Source organism: Arthroderma uncinatum (genome assembly GCF_011692745.1).
Source record: "Arthroderma uncinatum strain CBS 119779 chromosome Unknown scaffold3, whole genome shotgun sequence".
NCBI lineage: Eukaryota > Fungi > Ascomycota > Eurotiomycetes > Onygenales > Arthrodermataceae > Arthroderma > Arthroderma uncinatum.
The window spans coordinates 4150740-4169701 of record NW_022983865.1 but is presented as its reverse complement, the minus strand read 5'-3'; the positions used below and the strand labels follow the sequence as shown (position 1 = coordinate 4169701).

The 18962-nt window shown below is 48.7% G+C and overlaps 7 protein-coding genes across 7 annotated transcripts; 3 read left to right on the top strand and 4 right to left on the bottom strand.

Moving 5' to 3' along the window:
* Positions 1 to 426: 426 nt before the first annotated feature.
* GIQ15_05028 (phosphatidylinositol N-acetylglucosaminyltransferase subunit C) lies at positions 427 to 2217 on the bottom strand (the record flags this gene model as incomplete). Its single annotated transcript, XM_033552445.1, has 3 exons — positions 427 to 1542; positions 1600 to 1706; positions 1770 to 2217. 3 exons carry the CDS (start codon positions 2215 to 2217, stop codon positions 427 to 429), a joined length of 1671 nt encoding a protein of 556 aa, XP_033406175.1.
* A 359-nt stretch (positions 2218 to 2576) lies between these two features.
* GIQ15_05027 (uncharacterized protein) lies at positions 2577 to 4067 on the bottom strand (the record flags this gene model as incomplete). The annotated part of the gene is made up of 4 exons (XM_033552444.1): positions 2577 to 2868; positions 2919 to 3414; positions 3466 to 3748; positions 3801 to 4067. The coding sequence occupies 4 exons, from the start codon at positions 4065 to 4067 to the stop codon at positions 2577 to 2579; spliced, it is 1338 nt and encodes a 445-aa protein (XP_033406174.1).
* A 571-nt stretch (positions 4068 to 4638) lies between these two features.
* On the top strand, positions 4639 to 7567 carry GIQ15_05026 (uncharacterized protein; the record flags this gene model as incomplete). Its single annotated transcript, XM_033552443.1, has 4 exons — positions 4639 to 4778; positions 4827 to 5316; positions 5367 to 5666; positions 5723 to 7567. 4 exons carry the CDS (start codon positions 4639 to 4641, stop codon positions 7565 to 7567), a joined length of 2775 nt encoding a protein of 924 aa, XP_033406173.1.
* A 1553-nt stretch (positions 7568 to 9120) lies between these two features.
* Positions 9121 to 11321, top strand: GIQ15_05025 (DEAD box helicase; the record flags this gene model as incomplete). Its single annotated transcript, XM_033552442.1, has 8 exons — positions 9121 to 9446; positions 9526 to 9583; positions 9643 to 9778; positions 9828 to 10268; positions 10321 to 10472; positions 10529 to 10722; positions 10779 to 10927; positions 10984 to 11321. 8 exons carry the CDS (start codon positions 9121 to 9123, stop codon positions 11319 to 11321), a joined length of 1794 nt encoding a protein of 597 aa, XP_033406172.1.
* Positions 11322 to 12256: 935 nt separating this feature from the next.
* Positions 12257 to 13624, top strand: GIQ15_05024 (uncharacterized protein; the record flags this gene model as incomplete). Its single annotated transcript, XM_033552441.1, has 3 exons — positions 12257 to 13017; positions 13151 to 13236; positions 13302 to 13624. The coding sequence occupies 3 exons, from the start codon at positions 12257 to 12259 to the stop codon at positions 13622 to 13624; spliced, it is 1170 nt and encodes a 389-aa protein (XP_033406171.1).
* Positions 13625 to 13877: 253 nt separating this feature from the next.
* On the bottom strand, positions 13878 to 15110 carry GIQ15_05023 (phosphopantothenate-cysteine ligase; the record flags this gene model as incomplete). Its single annotated transcript, XM_033552440.1, has 1 exon — positions 13878 to 15110. One exon carries the CDS (start codon positions 15108 to 15110, stop codon positions 13878 to 13880), a length of 1233 nt encoding a protein of 410 aa, XP_033406170.1.
* An 863-nt stretch (positions 15111 to 15973) lies between these two features.
* Positions 15974 to 17468, bottom strand: GIQ15_05022 (Atg29p; the record flags this gene model as incomplete). Its single annotated transcript, XM_033552439.1, has 5 exons — positions 15974 to 16701; positions 16920 to 17110; positions 17162 to 17178; positions 17246 to 17311; positions 17379 to 17468. The coding sequence occupies 5 exons, from the start codon at positions 17466 to 17468 to the stop codon at positions 15974 to 15976; spliced, it is 1092 nt and encodes a 363-aa protein (XP_033406169.1).
* Between the last annotated feature and the right edge of the window lie 1494 nt (positions 17469 to 18962).

Here is an 18962-nt window from a genome sequence, read left to right as displayed (position 1 = left end):
AATGAATAAAAAATAAGCTGAAGAAATAGTGAACGTCGGGGGAAGAAGTTGATGTTGAGATGGATGTTTAAGATCAGAAACTCGACTGAAAACGAAACTAGACGCGACATCACATGGTACAAGCGCGCGTCCGCCCAACAATGACATCACCCCTTAACATTGACAACATCGATAAGTTATATGATGGACTCGAACTGAGTTAAGTGAAATACAGCATTCATTATTCTATATACTTATTAATAATAGGTTTATGTGCAGAAACATCCAGCTAAATGCACCACGATGTCCTTCGATCCCCTTACCCCGCCCAAATAATGCCTCGACTTCGTGAAAACGCTGAAACCAGTGGTCATAAAGGCATCAAAATAAAGAAAGCAAGCGATCTATACAAGTATTTTGTCTGACCCCGAACAAGAATTGACTTTTTCAGTCCCAGTGCCGTCGTATAATTGGCTTTGCCGGGTCCCAGGGTCCGATGACAACATTTTTATACCTTTGCAGGCTGATCAGCCACCAGCTGCAGCTGCCCATTATCAACGCCGTTGACGGGCAGCCAAAAAGGATTCCTATGATCGCACCGGCCAGGCCGCCTCGGAGCGTGATGCCGACAGAAGCACTGGCAGCAATGACCAGTGAGACAGTTAAAGCAACATGGCCGCGCCACGAGTAGGATCGTAAATAGCGACGAAACACGGGGAAGAGGCCAAACACTTCGATTGAGAAGAGCGTAAGGCTAAAGACGTGTGAGGTGGATTTGAGGCGTGACGCAAGCACGGTAGATGCCATGAGTGCTGCATTGGTGGAGAGTGAGGCAGGGAAGTTAGCGGTAGCGGCTCCGCCTACCGGAATATTCTTTTCACCCGACCCGTAATCAAAGAAGAAGATGTTGATGGCCATTAGCCAGCAACTCATGGCCCAGATGGAGTCGCTAGTTGTCGACTTGGTGAGCGATTTGAGTATCGGGCTAAGGCCACGGAGGGTACAGAATATTAATAGTGCGGATTTAACGGTGGTGAACATCTGGCGGTGTCGTGAAGCGATGAATGCAGCTGTTGGTGAGTGTGCAGGCAAGGGAGACACTGGCGTAGTTACGCCGGATGGTTTGATACTGGAGACGTCGGCCTTGGAGTTGAGTGGACAGTCTGCTGCATTCATCGATTCGGGAGAGAGCGATAGATGAGTAGATTGCTCGGAATGCAAAGACGTTGCGGAAGTGCTGAGGGAATGAGAGCGGGTGCCAGAGCCAGAATCTGAGCCTTCTCTGCTTGGAAGGCTGTCAATACTAGATGAATCCAGAGACAATCCAAGGCCATCATTCACACCATTCTCCTTCCCATCCAAGCTCTCCGGGTTACTGCAGCTCGAGTTAGAGTGGTTACGAGTAGCCGCGCTAGACCGTTCGCTTGATTTCAGTAGCTGCATAGCCTCCATAGCCTCTGCGGCTTCCATTCCATCCTTTGCAACCCAGTAGTCCCAGACTACCCAGCCGAGGATGGTGCAGATGCTTCCGCAGCTGACGACAGATATAGGGTTGACGCGTTCCTGGAATATGACCGTAAAACAGCAAACGAATATAATGACCGAGCAAACATGTTGTACAATGACGGTGAAATCCGCAACCAGCGGCCAAAAGTCATACGGTTGAAGGCGAGGGTTGCGTTGTAGGTGATCGAGGAAAGTCTCCGTGTCCGTATAATTATCAGGGTCTACACCAGGGCGTATGTTAGTATGCAGCAAACTCCCACGTATAAAGCTGTGTGGCACCATACAAGACTGCTTAACCCATAGAAGCTTCTTCCACTGTCCTTTCCGCTTCCTTCGACTCCGATTTCGATCCCTGGCGGGCTTCGACTCCAACCCAGGCACAGCAGGCGGAATCCTCAACGCCGCGACCGCTGCCGGAGTCGCAACGCTTCGATTAAGTAGCCGTGCCGTATCATTGGTGTTATTACCGCCATCTCGCCTTCCACCAGATACATTCCCCGGCCGTAGCCTAGGGGGCGATGTGAAATAGGCGTCTTCAGGCGCGAGCCGGCTGGGATCCGGCGATAGGACACGGACAGGTCGAGCCTTTAAGCCTGCGCGGTTCGGATGTGTTTCGACTGGGACGGGAGGTGGGATTGGCGCAGCGAGGGTTCGGGGCGAGTTTTGCGGTTGCGATCTCGATTGCGGCCCCAGAGATGGAGACGACTGGGGAGATGGGCGGTTGCTGGCCATGACAGGCTCGGGGGATGGGGTCGTCACCGTCTGTTCATGGCGTGGCGCTCAGATAGAGGCCATGGGCTGTCTTTCGCTTGATATGAAGGCCGCGTTGGCGCCAGGAGTTTCATGAAGTCCCTGAAGTTTCCAAATGGGGCGAACGTCATTTTATATCACGTGATCGAATCTCAGCCTCGGACGAAGTTGATGAGTTGATGAGTTGATGAAGTGATACAAGGAGACTACGGGTAAAGAGGTAGTAATTGTACATGAGAGTATATTGTATATCTCTATAGGGCCTGCTGGGCTAAAGTATGTTAACTGGGTATAGATACGTCGCGCCAACTGAGGAACGACAGATATGTTCGTTGCTTCATCTACTTTGAGAATGCCTCTCGAGAGGAAGCGAAGCGAGGTGCCATGGCATTCTCGACGCTGTTCCTCCTGCCCCAATGCTGTGGCTGTCGCTTGAGGAATGCCCCGACAGCTCCAAGGTAGCCTTCGTGACGAAGGAAATACGCCTGCTTCTCCCCCTTGGACCAAAATTTAATAGCGTAAGAGAGAGTGTTCATCGTCTGGCGGTGGCCGCGAATGAACGAGCCTCCAAAATAAATGTGTTTGATTTGATGTTTTTCGGACTGTAGGTAGGCAATTTGGCCAATGTTGTTACTAGCGAGAAGAGTCAGCTTTGATTATGCACGTCAAGGAAGAGTACCTACCTTATAGCGAATAAAAGACTCTGGCTCATGTCTTCGTGAGAGAAATGGGAGATATCCTGCTCGGAAGTCGGTGATTCGCTTCCGCTATTCTCGGCATTCCGCTCCTCCAGCCGCTTCATCTTGAAGACTTTGCCAAATGTACTGGCGATTGCAGTACTCTTCAGCCCGATCTTTCCATAGTCAGTACCATAAATATCACCAACAAGCATGTCGACTCCACTGTTGTCTCCACGCTCCGCCATCGCCAGCATCTCGTCGAACGTTCGGGCGCCGGTTAAGAGAGCCATTATACCCCAGAACGTCCCCCCGCCGAGAGACGTTCCACCTACACGTTCGAACTGCCTGGGGCCGGAAACCTTGACCATCGACACGCCTGAGCCGATATTGACCAGCAGGTACGGGTAGACGTCTGCCCGGGCCTCTGCAAACTGCATCGGGGTGGTCTCGCTATATGTAAACACCTCGTTCGGGATCTCTGTGATGAAAAAGTCCAATCCTATACAAGAATTAGTCTCACGCTCAGCAAGTAATAGCCGTGACCACGTACCAATGATCAAACACTCCATCTCGTCCTCTCTCAGCACGTTCACGCCGAGAGCGTCCTTCAGCATGTCGTAGTACTTGTATGCACCGCCCCCGGTAGCCATAACGCACAGCTCGTACGGAGCCGAGCCATTACGCTTCATGTGGTTCTCCTTCAACTTCTTCAGGAACTCGATACATAGCTCGATCCGGTTGGTTTCGAAATTTATAAAGTTGAGACGCCCGCCGCTGCCGGACTGGCTGATTTCAGGAGAGAAGTAGACAAGCTTAGCGAGCGTTCCGCCAATCTATCAACCGTCAGTCATACATCGTGCCCAGCAAGATCAAGAGCGAACTCACGTCGACGGCGACATGGCTCACGACGTCGGTGTGGTGGGGAAGACGAATATCCTTGTGCTCGTAATGCACGCCGTCGGCATCATCACGCCTGTGTTCGGCCAGCTCGTCGAGGATGAAGGCGCCCTTGACGTTGATCTTGACAGAGCCCGGGTTGGAGATGGTCTCCCTCAGACGCTCGACCGAGACGTCGTTCTCCGTCTGCGCTCGCCGGCGCCGCGAGGAGGACTCTGCGCCCGCGCCCGCGCAAAATCCCGGCGCGGCAGACATGATGGCGTTGACTGCTGCGAGAGGTGGTGCTGGCGGATGGGCATTGCTCGCTGAAGCTCGACTTTGGCTGATATCTCGTCCCTTTTGTTGCCTCGACGGAGGATCCGGGCGCGTGCCCACGCTTACGCCGTACTTCTCCTTCTGGTCGGTCTCCAGCTGCGCCGAGGGAACAAAAATAGTGAGTTTTGGATGGATCCGTGGGACGCCGAAGAGTTACAACTATCGCTGGATCATCACAGGATGGCTACTATTACTCTGATATAGTACTCTACTGTTACTGTGATAATATTACTCACTATGCTAACAGGATATGATACAGTCTATGATGATGTGCTGGATATCTTGATATGTGGCGACGTATACCATGGGAGCTTCCTCAACATACAAAGAGAAAGAGAGAAAGAAAATAGAGAAAGAGATATCTCTTTCTCGATCTCAGATGTGCCTGCCATGGCTACTGTGTGGTCTGTTTACTGTTTACTATGCGGAGGGGAAGACTCTTCTGTCTTGCGTATACCATCGCTCAAGATAGCTTGATACCACTACTCGTTGACGATACTTGAATATCAAGATGAAAAGACTCCTGCTGGCTCTTCTCGTCTGCACGGCGAGGGCGCACATCATCTTCAAACACGCACCGCTCTCGTGTGATCCCATTCTCCCGGCATTCCAAGGATGTCTACGAGGCCAGCGGTGCTCCCGACACGGGCAGTGAGTAGCTCTTGTCCCGTAACAGGAACTACGTTGACAGGTTACCAGATGCGAGAGCAGTCGTCGGGCAGAGGATGAGATCCAGCCTCCCCAGTTTGATAGCCGAAAGTTAGATGTCACGCCGAGAGACCTTGAAATAGAGTATGCGCCTGGAAAATGCCGGGGAGAGTCCGGCGAAGGTGAAAGAGGAATCAGAGACGGGTGCATCATGAAGCATCCATCCCATGTCTTTAGCGATGACTCCGATGATGTATCCCAAAAGGTTGCTCGTCCTCACTTGAGAAGACCTCTACGGCGGCCTGTCTATCGCCCAAAGGTGCCGATTTCTGGCGACGACAAGCCTAAGCCTCCTAGCTCTGTGACTTCTACCACACCAGTACCTTCTAACACGACGACTCCTACTGATACTGGTCAAGTTAAGCCACCGGCACCTTCACCCCCCTTTGCAAATATAACTATAGACGGGGCGTGTGGCTCTACCCATGGGAACAGCGTGTGTGGGAATTGGCCGGATGGAGCTTGCTGCTCTGCTTATGGCGTACGTACACTTCTGGTATTTTGCATGACAGTTCAATAACCGGACTATAGTTCTGTGGTAATACAACATCGCATTGTGGGCCAGGGTGCCAATCTGGCCCTTGCATCAATGGTCCTGCCTTGAAACCCATCGGTCCTCTAACGTACCACCCGTTTAAGATCCCGGGAAAGTTCAAGGTTGTTGGTAGTTCAGGAGTTCCTGCGATGATGGCCGTCTTGATGCCCAACAGGAAAGTCGTGTTTGCCGACAAGATAGAGAATTACACCGAGATAGTCCTGCCAAATGGACAATATGCCTATTCCGCAGAGTACGACCCGGTTTCAAACGAAGTTGTCGGCCTAGAATACAAGGTTCGGATTCCTGGTTGACGAGTGCGATTTTATCACGCTAACTTGTTCATCCGTAGACAAATGCATTCTGCGCTGGTGGAACAGTCCTAGCCGATGGCCGTGCACTGTCTGTTGGCGGAAACGGCCCATTGTCATTTATAGACCCAACCGTCAAGGATGGATTCAAAGGAATTAGATATCTAGAACGGAAGTTTGACGACCCAAAATTAGATGATGGCCCATGGAGCGAGCCTGGACACACCCTATCTTCTGCCCGCTGGTATCCCTCTGTACAAACTCTCCCTGATGGGAAAATATTTGTTGCATCTGGAAGCTTGAACGGCCTGAATCCTACCAACTCGGACAACAACAACCCGACATACGAAATACTGGACCGCGATGGTTACCCTCACGGAGAAAGTATAATATTGTCCATTCTCGAGAAAAACCAGCCATACTACATGTACCCTTTCCTTCATCTTCTTAAAGATGGCAATCTTTTTATCTTTGTCTCAAAATCTTCCCAGATATTCAATGTGGAGACTGACACCATCATCAAGACCCTTCCCGACCTTCGTGGTGATTTTAGGACCTACCCGAATACCGGAGGCAGTGTCATGTTTCCCTTGAGCTCTGCAAATGGGTGGGAGCCTGAAATCATGGTATGTGGAGGGGGCTCTTACCCTGATATCAACAGCCCGACTGATGCCAGCTGTGGGCGAATAAAACCCTTGTCAGAGAACCCAACGTGGGAATTAGAGTCTATGCCAAGTGGAAGAGTCATGGTGGAGGGGACTCTATTACCAGATGGCACAATAGTCTGGCTAAATGGATGCAGCCGTGGCGCACAAGGATTTGGCATCGCAAAGGACCCAGTATATGATCCATGGATATACAACCCTCATGCTTCCCATGTTGAGCGCTGGGCTGTTGGTGGGTCTACTAATATTGCTCGGATGTATCACTCTGTTGCTCTTCTTCTACTTGATGGGACAGTAATGGTCGCAGGTTCAAATCCGGTTGAGCAACCAGTCCTGGTCCCAAACCCCAAGGACCCCAAATTAGCATACGTGACTGAATTTCGCGTCGAGATCTATACCCCCCATTACCTCAGCGGCAAGAAGGCAGACCAACGGCCGCACGACGTCGTACTATCTTCGAGGCACTTAGTCTCTAACAGTGGAAACTTCACGATAAATTTCAACGTCCACAAGGAGGCTATTGACCTTCATGTCGTGCTCTACCAAGGCGGGTTTGTTACCCACTCCTTACACATGGGCCATCGAATGCTCTACCTTGACTACTCTGGCTGGAAACCAGGCGAAGCCAACCAAACTGTCGATGCGATTATGCCTCCAGACTCTAACGTTGCACCTCCCGGAGCATATGTAATTTACATTGTTGTTGACGGAGTACCTAGCATTGGGCAATTTGTCATGGTTGAAAATGCAAACCAGGGCGACAAGCCGAAGGATGGTGAGAAGCCAGACGACAAGGACAGCAAAAATGGGCCGAAGAAAGACGGAGAGAAAGGTAAAAAAGAGAAGGGCAACGGAGAGAAGGTTGCGGAGAACGAACAGAAGAACGACAAGGAAAAAGGAGAAAAGGATAAACCGGAAGGCAATGGCAAGAATCATGGCAACGAGGAGATTGAGGAGGAGGAAAAGGACACCAAGGAGATCAAGGGAGACGGGGCCAAGGCAAAGCAAAAAGGCGATGACAGGAAAAAGGGCAACGAGGACAGAGACGATGATATGAAGGATGGTAAGAAGGGTGGTAAGAAAGATGAAAAAGCTGACAAGGAAGACGAGAAAGACGACAAGAAAGATGACAAGAAGGATGACGAGAAAGACGAAAAAGACGATAAAAAAGATGACGACAAAGAGGCCGACGGTGGTGAGATGGAGGCAGATGAAGAGTAGGCCGTAATCAGAGCTGTTTCAATTCCTATGGATTATACATGCATTCCTTATGAGTGACAAGCGTTATGGATGGTACGGAGTCTGAGTAAATATCAATGACATGGCATCTTATATAATATCATGAATAGGACTGTTGAGATAAATAGAATATCCTCGTTCAATGCATTGATATAGATGCAATCACGATGTAAATAGGGGAGGATATGTGAGCTCTGATTGGCTATGACTAAACTGAGATATCATGTGATTATACAATGATTTTATCCTAGTCTCGTGATAAATATTTGATGACTAATGATGTTTATTTCCTAATTGAGAATTAATACGCTTACTCATCTAATTACTCAGCATGTTTCACATAAATACCAGAAATACGAATGTAGACCAATAGAACAACGATACCCTATAATTACCTGTACATATAATACATATAAATATAACGACTTCAAACTTCAAACTTCTCGCCATTCTGCTAATATTTGCTTGTTGATATTATTCAAGAAGCTCTGTTGTTGATCTGTGGGATATAAGGTCGAAGGAAACTAGATGACACTTTCCTGTTTATTTGATTCGATGCTGGAGGTAATACCACATTGTGTCAGTCCTCAAAATATCACATTCTTGAATCAAGAACAACAGGAGTACGATCTTAGCTATGAATACCCCTTTAAATATAACAATATGCCTTCTACAGAGCACTCAAACGGTTGATCAATTGACCCAAGCCAATCACTCTTGCAGCTCTTTATTTGATACCCGTCCCGAGGGCATGTAGGGTCCCGTCTCCATTGCATAAATGGTTCTACAGCTCCGATAGGCTGCGTTTTCCATCTATCTGGCCATGTCTGTTTGTTTTATGAAGATATTTCCTTCTTGCTATCTACTATGCTAGATGTAGCTACCCATAGGACCAACCATGTTTCTTCTGGCTGCAATGATACCAATTAAATAAAGAATCCAGGCTTGTGGGATATGTCTCTAGCTGAGATACTCTTTAGTGAGTATTGTTCTCCTAGGCAACCAAACCAGACATTGCAAGTAACATACAGAAGATAGAATACCTTTTCTGTCTCATGTTGTTGACATGTCCTGCTGGTCTTTCTATCCCCTTCTGTCCTCTATTCAACGCCCGCCTCTCTCTTGACTGTAACTTACAACCCCTTATAATATTATAGGGGACACACACACGGTGACTTGTAAGTGACAAAATTTTCCCTCTCGGCGCCGGGCATTATAAAAGAAAGAATTTTCTTTTGTGTGCCCTTTTTCCTTCTTCTCTTCCTCTTCTGTTGCTGTTATTCTTCACGTGTGCAGAAACGTCTCCAGACTTTTGGTTTTTCAACCTCATCTCTCATCACTTCTCAGTGGCTTAAACTGGGACTGCCTCAGTTGCTTGCATAGGTGACATCCTTTGGTCTTTTTACAGTACTATTCCTGTATGTCTCTCTTCTTCGTTGATATCTACTCGCGGGTTCGAGGCTGGTTGACCTGTGACGCGTTCAAGAGAGGCTGACTTTGACTTGATAGCTAGGACTAGTCCTTGTAGCAGCACCATGTCTGTTACCGGCGTCGAGGTGGCAGTCATGCCTCCTCAGGAGCCGCTTGAGGATATGTCCAATTTGGCTGCAGCGTTGCCTGGAGGCGAAGAATCTGCCGCGTTGGCGCGTGAAAAGGGCTGGGTTGCTCCTCAGCGCTACAACTACGACGCCTACAATACTCTCGACAAAGACGAAGTCGTCAATGCCTTGCCTTGGGCTTCTAACTCTGCCAAGTATGAGTGGAAGGAGGAATATGGTGACATTGGGCCTCCAAACGAGGAGCTTGAGAAGATGCTCTTCCAGGATGAGTATATTCCTCGCGTTGGTAAACTTCTTGAGAAGTAAGTATTTGCTACAAAGCCTGTCTGGATTCCTACGCGCCTTTCCTCGTGCTAACATCTATCTTTCTCACCATGATAGCCTTCGTCAAATTGAGGTCACCGCCGAGACGACAGAACGTCCTGATCCTATCAAGAGTGTAAGATACTCCCGTGATACATGGCCGTTACGTAGTATAGATTCTAAATTTTGATATAGTTCGATGAGGCAGGATTGCATCCCATCACGTTGAATAACATCAAGCTTTGCGGATATGTCTTTCCGACTCCTGTCCAGGCTTACTGTATCCCTGCCGTTATGACTGGCCATGATTTGATTGCAGTCGCCCAAACTGGTATGAATACCACCAAGTCCCTAGCATGATGATATTAATAAACATATAGGATCCGGAAAAACTGCTGCCTTCTTGATCCCCGTGTTGTCTAGATTGATGGGCAAAGCGAAGAAACTCGCTGCTCCCCGTCCTGACTTGAGCAATGGCTTCAACGAGAGTTTGGACTCGGTCCGTGCCGAACCTCTCGTCCTCATTGTCGTTCCAACGCGTGAGTTAGCTACTCAGATCTTTGATGAGGCGCGTCGTCTCTGCTACCGCTCTATGCTTCGTCCCTGTGTTATCTACGGCGGTGGACCAACTCGTGACCAGCGCACTGAGCTCATGAAGGGATGTGACATTTTGATCGCTACTCCCGGTCGGCTCATTGACTTCATGGACAGACCTAACATCCTGACTCTCTGCCGTGTGCGCTACACCATCATTGATGAAGCTGATGAGCTTTTGCAAGCCGATTGGGAGGCTGAGTTTACCAAGATTTTGGCCGGAGGAGGTACGGAACAGTTACCCTTTGTTATCGTTGCAATACTAATCACTTTTAATAGACGTTAATGAGGATGCCGACCACCGCTACATGATGTTTTCCGCTACCTTCAACAGAGGCTGTCGTCAAGTTGCTCGCAAGTTCCTTGCTAATGACTACGTTCGAATCCGCATTGGTCGTGTCGGTAGTTCCCATTTGAACGTCACTCAGCAGGTATGTGCTTTATAGCCTGTTGTCTTCCTCTGCAGCGCACCTCTAACAAACCATAGGTTGTCTGGGCTGAGGATAGCATGAAGAAAAAATGTCTCTACGACCTTCTGATGGCTATGCCACCATCCCGTACCATCGTTTTCGTCAACACCAAGCCCCAAGCTGATCTCCTTGATGATTTTCTGTTCAACATGGGATTGCCGAGTACTTCTATCCATTCGGACCGCACTCAGCGCGAACGTGAAGATGCGATGTTAGTGCCCAACAACTCCTTTTTGAGTGCATTTATACTAATAGTATGGCAATTAGCCGTGCGTTCAAGACCGCAAAGTCTCCTATCTTGATTGCCACCGCTGTTTCCGCTCGTGGTCTCGACATCAAGAACGTTATGCACGTTGTTAACTATGACTTGCCCTCCATCTCCCACGGTGGCATCGACGAGTACATTCATCGCATTGGTGAGTCGCCACCTAGTAACACATTGATACTTCAAGCCTAACAAACACTTTCCTAGGTCGTACTGCACGAATCGGTAACCAAGGTCTCGCTACCTCGTTCTATAACGAAAGAAACTCCGACATGGGTCCCGACCTCGTCAAGATTCTCATGGAATGCAACCAGGCCATCCCTGACTTCTTGCAAAGTGAAGCTCCTCCAGATGGTGTCCTTAAATTCGACGATGATACCGATGACGAGGCTGGTGACGGTGATAACACTGGCGGCGCAGGTGATGCCTGGGGAGCTGCTGCTGCCCCTGCAGCCGCGGTCGATTTCACGGCGAATGCCGGCGACAATGCTACCGCTACGGATGCTCAAGGTGCCTGGCCAGTCGATGCCAATGGGGACTGGTAGATTTGATCCGTGATACTTGTTTACTCGCATCACATTTGGCCATCACACTCCTAATTTCAACAGCACGAATGCATCCATTTCCAGAAATCGTGATTTTAAACCGAAAAGGCGAAAAAAAAAAAAAAAAAAAAAAAAACGCCACTTGATTTTACTCCTTCACTTTCAATGCTATGCCATGGATACCGCCCTGCCGGCTCCCAGTTGTGTTTACCACCTCTACTTGTTGCTCCGTTTATGGGACCCCAGTCTCAGGGATAGGGAGCAACAAGCCCAGCGAGATTAAGCTATCGGTAGGGCGGTATCCATGGTTCATACATCGTGTAATAATAGTTTCCCCTGAAAATAGCGAGCCAACTGTGAGCGCAATAGTCCATAGCTAGTTAGGTAGTTCCGATAAGCCAATACAGATTTGTCTCTAATTGACGCTCTTCTCTGTTCTGATTATATGTCGTACGTATCTCAAGAAGGGTGAAGGATGTTTATTGTCATTATAGAACTTGATTATGCCTCTGTTATTCAAGATCAGCCAAAGATAGGTAATATCGAGTCTCAGCAGGCGCCAGACTAGCGCGACCTCAACGTCGCGCCTATTCTCCAAATTTCTTATAACAACCAGCTTGACTTCATATAAGAGAAGCAGCTTGAATGATCTCAAGCACAAGATATAAACATCTTATCCACGATGAAAATGTCACTCCAGATTGTGCCTTCTGGCTGCATTTCTATCTCATCAGCTCTTTCCGGCTTGTGGTGTCCTCTTACTCCCAATTTATTGTTGATAGGAAAGAAACTTGCTAGATGGTTTCACTCCTACATGAATGCCTCATAACATTCATGTTCATCATTCTCCAAGGATAGCATTTTATACCCTTGATTCATCGTTTGTTTATATTGCATCTACGTGATAGAGCTTCCAGTGCAGTGTTAACGATACCATGGCACGGTTATACGGGTTCCGGCGCAAGGCCTTTATGGCGGCAGCGGCTGTTCTCTTCCTAAGTATTGGAGCGTCGCTTGGTGCTCCAGTCACAAAATACGATCCCTTGGTGATCGATACTTTTCGCAGCCCTGCAACAAACGACCTGGGAATTTGGCATGGAGTTGACGAAGGGATGCCAGCTGAATACGGCGAAGGCTCTCTTCGCCTTAGCCCAACAAATGCCGATATGAACTTCTATACTCAGCTTTCCGGAGGGTGCACCGATATGACCGTGTACAAGGATGCATATTTGCACGTTGTTATCAAGGGGACCGATAAGTTCACCATCAGTTTCACTCAGCATAACGCACAGTGTAACCAGAATGTGGCCCCGTTCCCAGAAACTTGGGATTCCGTGGAGGCTTCTCGCTATGCAAATGGGGGGGATATCTATGTTCCTCTCTCTCACTTCAATATAGACCTCGCAAGGGCTAACTCGATTGGCTTCCACGGCTTCTATACCAAGGAAGAAGTGACATTGTTCAAAGTTGAGGTTGTCTCTTCGCCCCCTAATACTCTGGGTACACCCAGCAAACTTCCCACCGGCACGCTGGCGTTGAAATGCAAAAGACCCAATTCCTTTGCATTTGGGATTGATGATGGCCAGCCACAATATGCCCAGGAGGTCATGAATATGCTGGCTGAAGAGGACATCCTTGTAACGTTTTTCACTGTTGGCAATGGGCTATTAGACGAGACCGCCAATTTCACAAACGTGTACAGGGAGATGCTTGGACGCGGGCATCAGATTGCTCTTCATACCTTCTCACACCCAATGCATGTTATCCCACAGTTTTGATTTCACAGTATAGGAGTCTCCTCAGGGGAATTCAAGCTAACAGTCTTCTAGGATGGAAGGTTTGCCAACTACCGAGGATATTGATCAAGAATTCACGAAGAACATGCAAGTTTTCAAGGACAAGTTAGGAATTGAAAGTACGTACACCATCTTTGCTCCACATAATCCAATACTTACTGACTAATAATATAATCAATCTTAGGTCGCTATTTCCGCCCGCCTTTCGGCAACGTCGGTGCCCGAACCAGACAACGTTTTGCTGCTTTGGTTCCGGATCCATACATTATCAACTGGAGCGTGGACATTGAAGACTGGCTCTGGGCTGGCTCTCCAACGCCCGAGAAGCAATTTGAAGCGTTTAAGAGAGATTTTGAGAAAGGGGGTGATATTGCCGTGATGCACTACTTGAACCCCACGACCATCTCATACTTCAGAGATGTCTTTCAATTAGTGAAGAAATCTGGAAAGCGCATTATGCGTGTTGACCAGTGTATGGAAGACCCGTCTGCACCACCATTGAAGTGATTTCATCGGGTGCTTCGGAGATTTGGGTAGCAAGAGGCACGTGGAGTTTATCATTATGGGCGGTGTATTCAGAATGATATGAAGTGTAGAGCCACACTCGTTTGTATTACAAGTTTATGAACTAAGAAATATTCAATGGTATCCAAAATGGGATATGCCTCGACTGACCCCGAAGTAAACATGTATACATGGCTGAAGTATAAGGAGTATTCAATACCTACAGACCACTAGCACTCATTGTTTATCCAGCGGTTCACTTCCCCTCGTGTGTGCCTTTCGCGGCGGATTCGATCATTTGAGAATGTGCTTTCTTCAATTCTGGAATGATCAAACTTTCGATTTCCACATCGGGCTGCAGATGTGTCCCACCTCCACTCGCCGCCACACTTCCCTTTCTCATCCGAGTACTCGACTTTGGAACACGAATCCACTTCAATCCAAACTCTCCGGTCGCCTTGTCTCGGCTCACAAACACAACTTCCCATTTTCGGGTTGACAGCAAGTTTCCAATCACCAGATGGTGGGAGTAGCGTTGCAAGGCTTGCTCTGATTTTGAAATTAATAAGTCTGGATCGGTTTCGAGTTTGAAGCTGACTACCATGCTGCCGGCTGGTGCCCATCCGTCAACAAGTCTATGTAAGAACTTAGGAACAGGGTCGAGATCGATAATTAGCTTTTTACCGTGCGTTGGTGGCACAGGATCGTTAAAGCCGGTATAGATTGAGTCGGGAGGAATGCTAGAGTCGGTTCCAGTTTGATCCTTGTTTTCCTTTTTGACAGGAGGCTCGTTGGACGATTGGATTTTATGTTCTACCATTCTATCTCTTGGAATGAAAAAGTCGGAAACGGCTGCAGCGAGGTAGAAGAGTGCGTTAGGGCCAAGTGGTTTCATGAGATATGCTAACGATCGAAGCTCGTATAGATATTCCGTCACCGTGACGAAAGGGAGGACAAGGAGAAGATTGTTAGCTTTAGCGTAGTTGTATTGTCGTAGCACTTTCCGCATTTCATCTTGATATTCAGATCGAACAATTATAGGACCGTGGTCGTTCTCGTTGTTATTATTCTTCCCAGTCGAGCTCGAGGATGTTGTCGATGACGAACTGCCTTCATCCATGAAATCGAGGAAACAATTTGTCGAATGACTGAAATGTCTCGAGTATGGAAGAAGACTGAACTGTCGATGCAAGAAGATCACAGCATAACCTTCTTGTAAAAAGTATTCAGCAGATGTAGCTCCACGCGTACCAGCTGAAAAGTTATCCACAAATCTGACCGTCTGCGTTTCAAGAGGCACCGTTGTCCCTCCAGACGTGACGAGGACCAATCTTCGACCTGACTTGACATGTCTGTCAATAAACTCCTTTGCCAGCTCATGGTGCTCCTGCAATGACGGGGGTGCTGGGTTGATTTTGAAGTAATAAGATTCAGCTTCCTCTGGGGTCAGAGTCTGCGTCGACGGAGCTATGTGCGCTGCTTCAGGCATCTTTGTGGTGAACGTTGGTTATCTCAGGGTATATACTATGAAATATTGCACGCCCAATCTAAGAGTGCGCGGCGACGAGATATGAACCTAGTTGGAACAAGTGGTGGTTGTATTGATCAATCTGCTCCCATCTATCATGTGTCAAGTGTTGAGAGAGGATACGTGTATTTTCTTCGGCGACTTCTTTAAATATGCGATTGACTCTTAGCGGTTCCAGATCCTACTTTGTATATCTTATCATTGGCGGGGCAAGCGGAAGAACATCAAAGGCGTGCTTAAAAAACTAATTGCAGGGAAATGAAAAGTAATATTTATGGCGAATTGGATATACGGCCCTTGGAGTGGAGTAAGACTGTATATCGACCGCCGGTAAAGAGAATGTGAACGGTTGGATGTTGTTGTGACGTTTGGGGTGTTAGAAGATCTTGATTTTGTGCCTCGGGATTACCAAAGGTAGTGATATCATTTCTTAGTCAGCAGATATCGCGGAGATAAGTGCTTAGTCATGTACTAATCGCCGTTGATAGATCGGGGCTTCCTCCTTATAGAATATATTGTATATCTTATTGTGCAGTCCGCGATAGATGGCTCGAGTATATGTACATGTAGAACTGGAGTTGAGAAGTTCTTGGGGAGGGTTGCCAGAGACAGACAAGGTCACAGATATCTGCTTCGTAGTGCCTGGCTGATGGTACTCATCCGGCTCGTAACACCACTACGTTGCATATTGCTCAATAGAGCTTCCTCTAACGCAGACTGGGAAACGCTGGCATCTAATTTACCAGGTACCGGGTATAAGGTCAGCACTCGACTCGCCAATACGGAAAGAAGTTATAGCAGATTTTGCCAAGTTCTTCATTTTACTACAACATACCATCCAAGTCGCTAAAGCTACTTCCCATGCTAGGGCTGCCTTCGCTACCTTCTCGACGGGCGCCGCGTCCATGTGGCACCCGTCCGGCTAGTTCTGCGGTTCGTCGTGGGCTTAAAGGCCCGATAGGCGCGGCGGGGCGGCGGGAAGATGGCGGACCATTGACAGGCGATCCCGTTGCCATGCCAGAGCTTGAACTGGCGGTGGATGATTCCGGTAAGACCTGTCTCTCTTTCACCGGTGGTGTAGTGCCGCCTGATACCTTTCGACCTTGGAGTTTGACCTGTGGGGGCACCTCGCGTAACGTCGATGCGGGGTCACCAATCGATGCACCCTTCCCATTATCATGTACCGATTCCAGTGGTAGAAATGCAGGAGTGTCTTCTTCTTCATCGTCGTCATCATCGTCTTTCCTTGTCTGTACACGTTTCTGTACCGTAGAGAATTTGCCATACCGCCTATATTGCGGCCGATCACCGTCCTCAGAGCTCGAGCTCGAGCTTGATGACGACAACGGTTCGGGGCTGTCCTCACCCGGCCGTGGTGAGAGTGGGGAGAAAGCGGCCGCCCGAGACTCTCCCCTACCTCTTGGCTGGACTATCTCGGCTGAGCTTCGCCTTGAGGGTCTCTGTAGAGCACTCACTGCGTCTCCAGATGGCTGTGTTTTGGTAGCAAACGAATAACCAGTGGGGTTAGAAATACCAGGTGGTTGACTCGGAGCTAATCAAATGTGTTCGTGTTAGCCTAGCTCTCCTACCCTTTCCAGCACATTTGTATAAACCGACCCTGAGAGATATTTGGAGTTGATGGGCGACTGCTGTCTGCTCTATTTGCCGAAATATCTCGTTGAAGAGCAAATAGTCTCGACTGTATACGAGAGCCTAGGAGTGGAGTTAACCGCATATCCCTTGCTCACTCTGCCTATCGATAACCCATACCATCGCTGCCAGACCTGTTCATTGGCACACTGCCACCTGGTGTACCACCACCGGCGGATGTCGTTTGACCTGAAAGAGGGTTCTGGTGCCCGACTCTCCGAATCTGCGCCCTAACCTGGGACAGGCGCCGATCATATAGCCAAGCAACATGTTGGAGGAGGAAGGGGAGGGTAACATTGAACTTTTCGGCACTAGGGAAGCAGGTAGTTAGCTCATATAGATCGAGAAGAGTGCCGTCGTACCGCATACAGAGCTTTCCCTATCCGTGGGGGTCAGTTCTATAGTACTAGAGGTAGATTGATAACATTTCAACTCTCACAGTCTACCCCTTCCTTGGGGGCCACAGATAGGACATCCCATAGTAACCGATCATTACGAGCATCCCAGCTCACCTATACCAGCATACTAAGTCAGAATGATACTATGCCGCCCATATGTGGTGAAGCTCAGACAACTCACTGGAGGAGGGTCAACGAAATCGCCGCGAGGGAACGGCAGGCGAATGAACACGGTAAATTTAGGGTCACCGGTTAGATCCTGAGGAGACATATTGGCTAGGGTGTAATAGATGTTATTATAATAAACACCGCATAGCTATCCAACTTGACATGCACTGCAACAAGCTGCTGTTGATTTCAATGTTGTTGCAATAGAGATTCGCGGATGTAGATAAGCAGCCTCCGCCAAGACCAGTCACGTGCTTCTATCAAAAACCACCTTCGGCTTTCTAACATCACCGACATATAAAAAGACGACGGCAACGAGACATACTTGATCTGCGGGCATCTGATGGCCAACCCGTTGGATAGACGGGAGCTGTCCTTGTATAGTGCTGGTGGAGATGGCACCCCTGCACCTTCGTATTCCTGGCATGTCATATAAAAGCGCCTGACCTGGCTCCTCTTTGTCCGTCGAGTCGGTACCTCCGCAAAGTCAAAGCAGCAGCAAGCATCGTGTAGCTAGACGCCCTGTCGCCCTCATCTAAGAGCCCTGTTGGGCGATGGCATGGACGGACTGCTACCTTATGCAGGTCTGTCTAGGATAGGGCACATCACCGATCTTCAACTGGCTGCCTCCTTCGCCACGACCCATCTTGGGCCCATGCAAGCAGCCACCCCTTGTCATCGATAGTTCTCTCGTTCAGTTACATCTAACAGCTTGGCCTGTACTCTGTATGTACAGCATGTCACTGCGGCCGAAGACATCTCCTCCGGAAGCAGGCTGATATACAGGTTTCAGGTGTCTTGACGGGCGTACTCCCCGTCCTACAGAGCTACCCGGCTTCCAGAAGTAACGGTGTGAAGGGGTACGCGGGAGAGATCTCAAAGCTAACAAGTCGCTCTCGCAAGCTTATCGGTCGAATGCCACCCTGTTTGTTGTCTCCATGTCGCTCTCCAGTGTTCATGCATCACTCTAGCGGTGTGAGCAGGGCGGTTGGGTAGATATCACCGTCACATGACAAGCAAAGTGGCCCATGGATCTCTCCTGCAGGCGAATAATGCGGTTTTGGGGCACACCTAGGGAGGAGGCCCGGCGGGCGTTTGCATGTGGACAGCAAATACTCTGTAGAGAGAGGAAAAATCAAACGCTCAAAAAGTCACCTTCACTCACCTCCCTCGACTTTTCTTTTTGTTCCCAGTCAACGGTGGACGGTTAGATTTTGCCTTTGAACATCGATCTGGTGCAGGCTTAATCAGCCAGAAGAGGTACTTTCCGCTATTCCCCGAACCAGGAGAAGCCGCCCATGACGTGCATATTGGATGTCCGCAGCAGTTCATATATCTGAGAGCTGTCGCTTTTGCGGCTCTGGTGGCACCCGGCAAGCATACAAAGCTCTCATCGACGGGCTTCCCATCTGCAAAGGAGATCTAGTGCTGGAGTGCTCGAGCTTTACTCGTTGCGCCCCTGTCAATGTCCCCTAATTGCACTATCCATAGCAACACTTTCTTTTCTTCACCAAAAATAGCCGTCGAACCATATCTACTCTTACAAGTTATTCTTCCGCGTTGCAAACATAACGCATTGGTGTGCTGTCACAGTTTC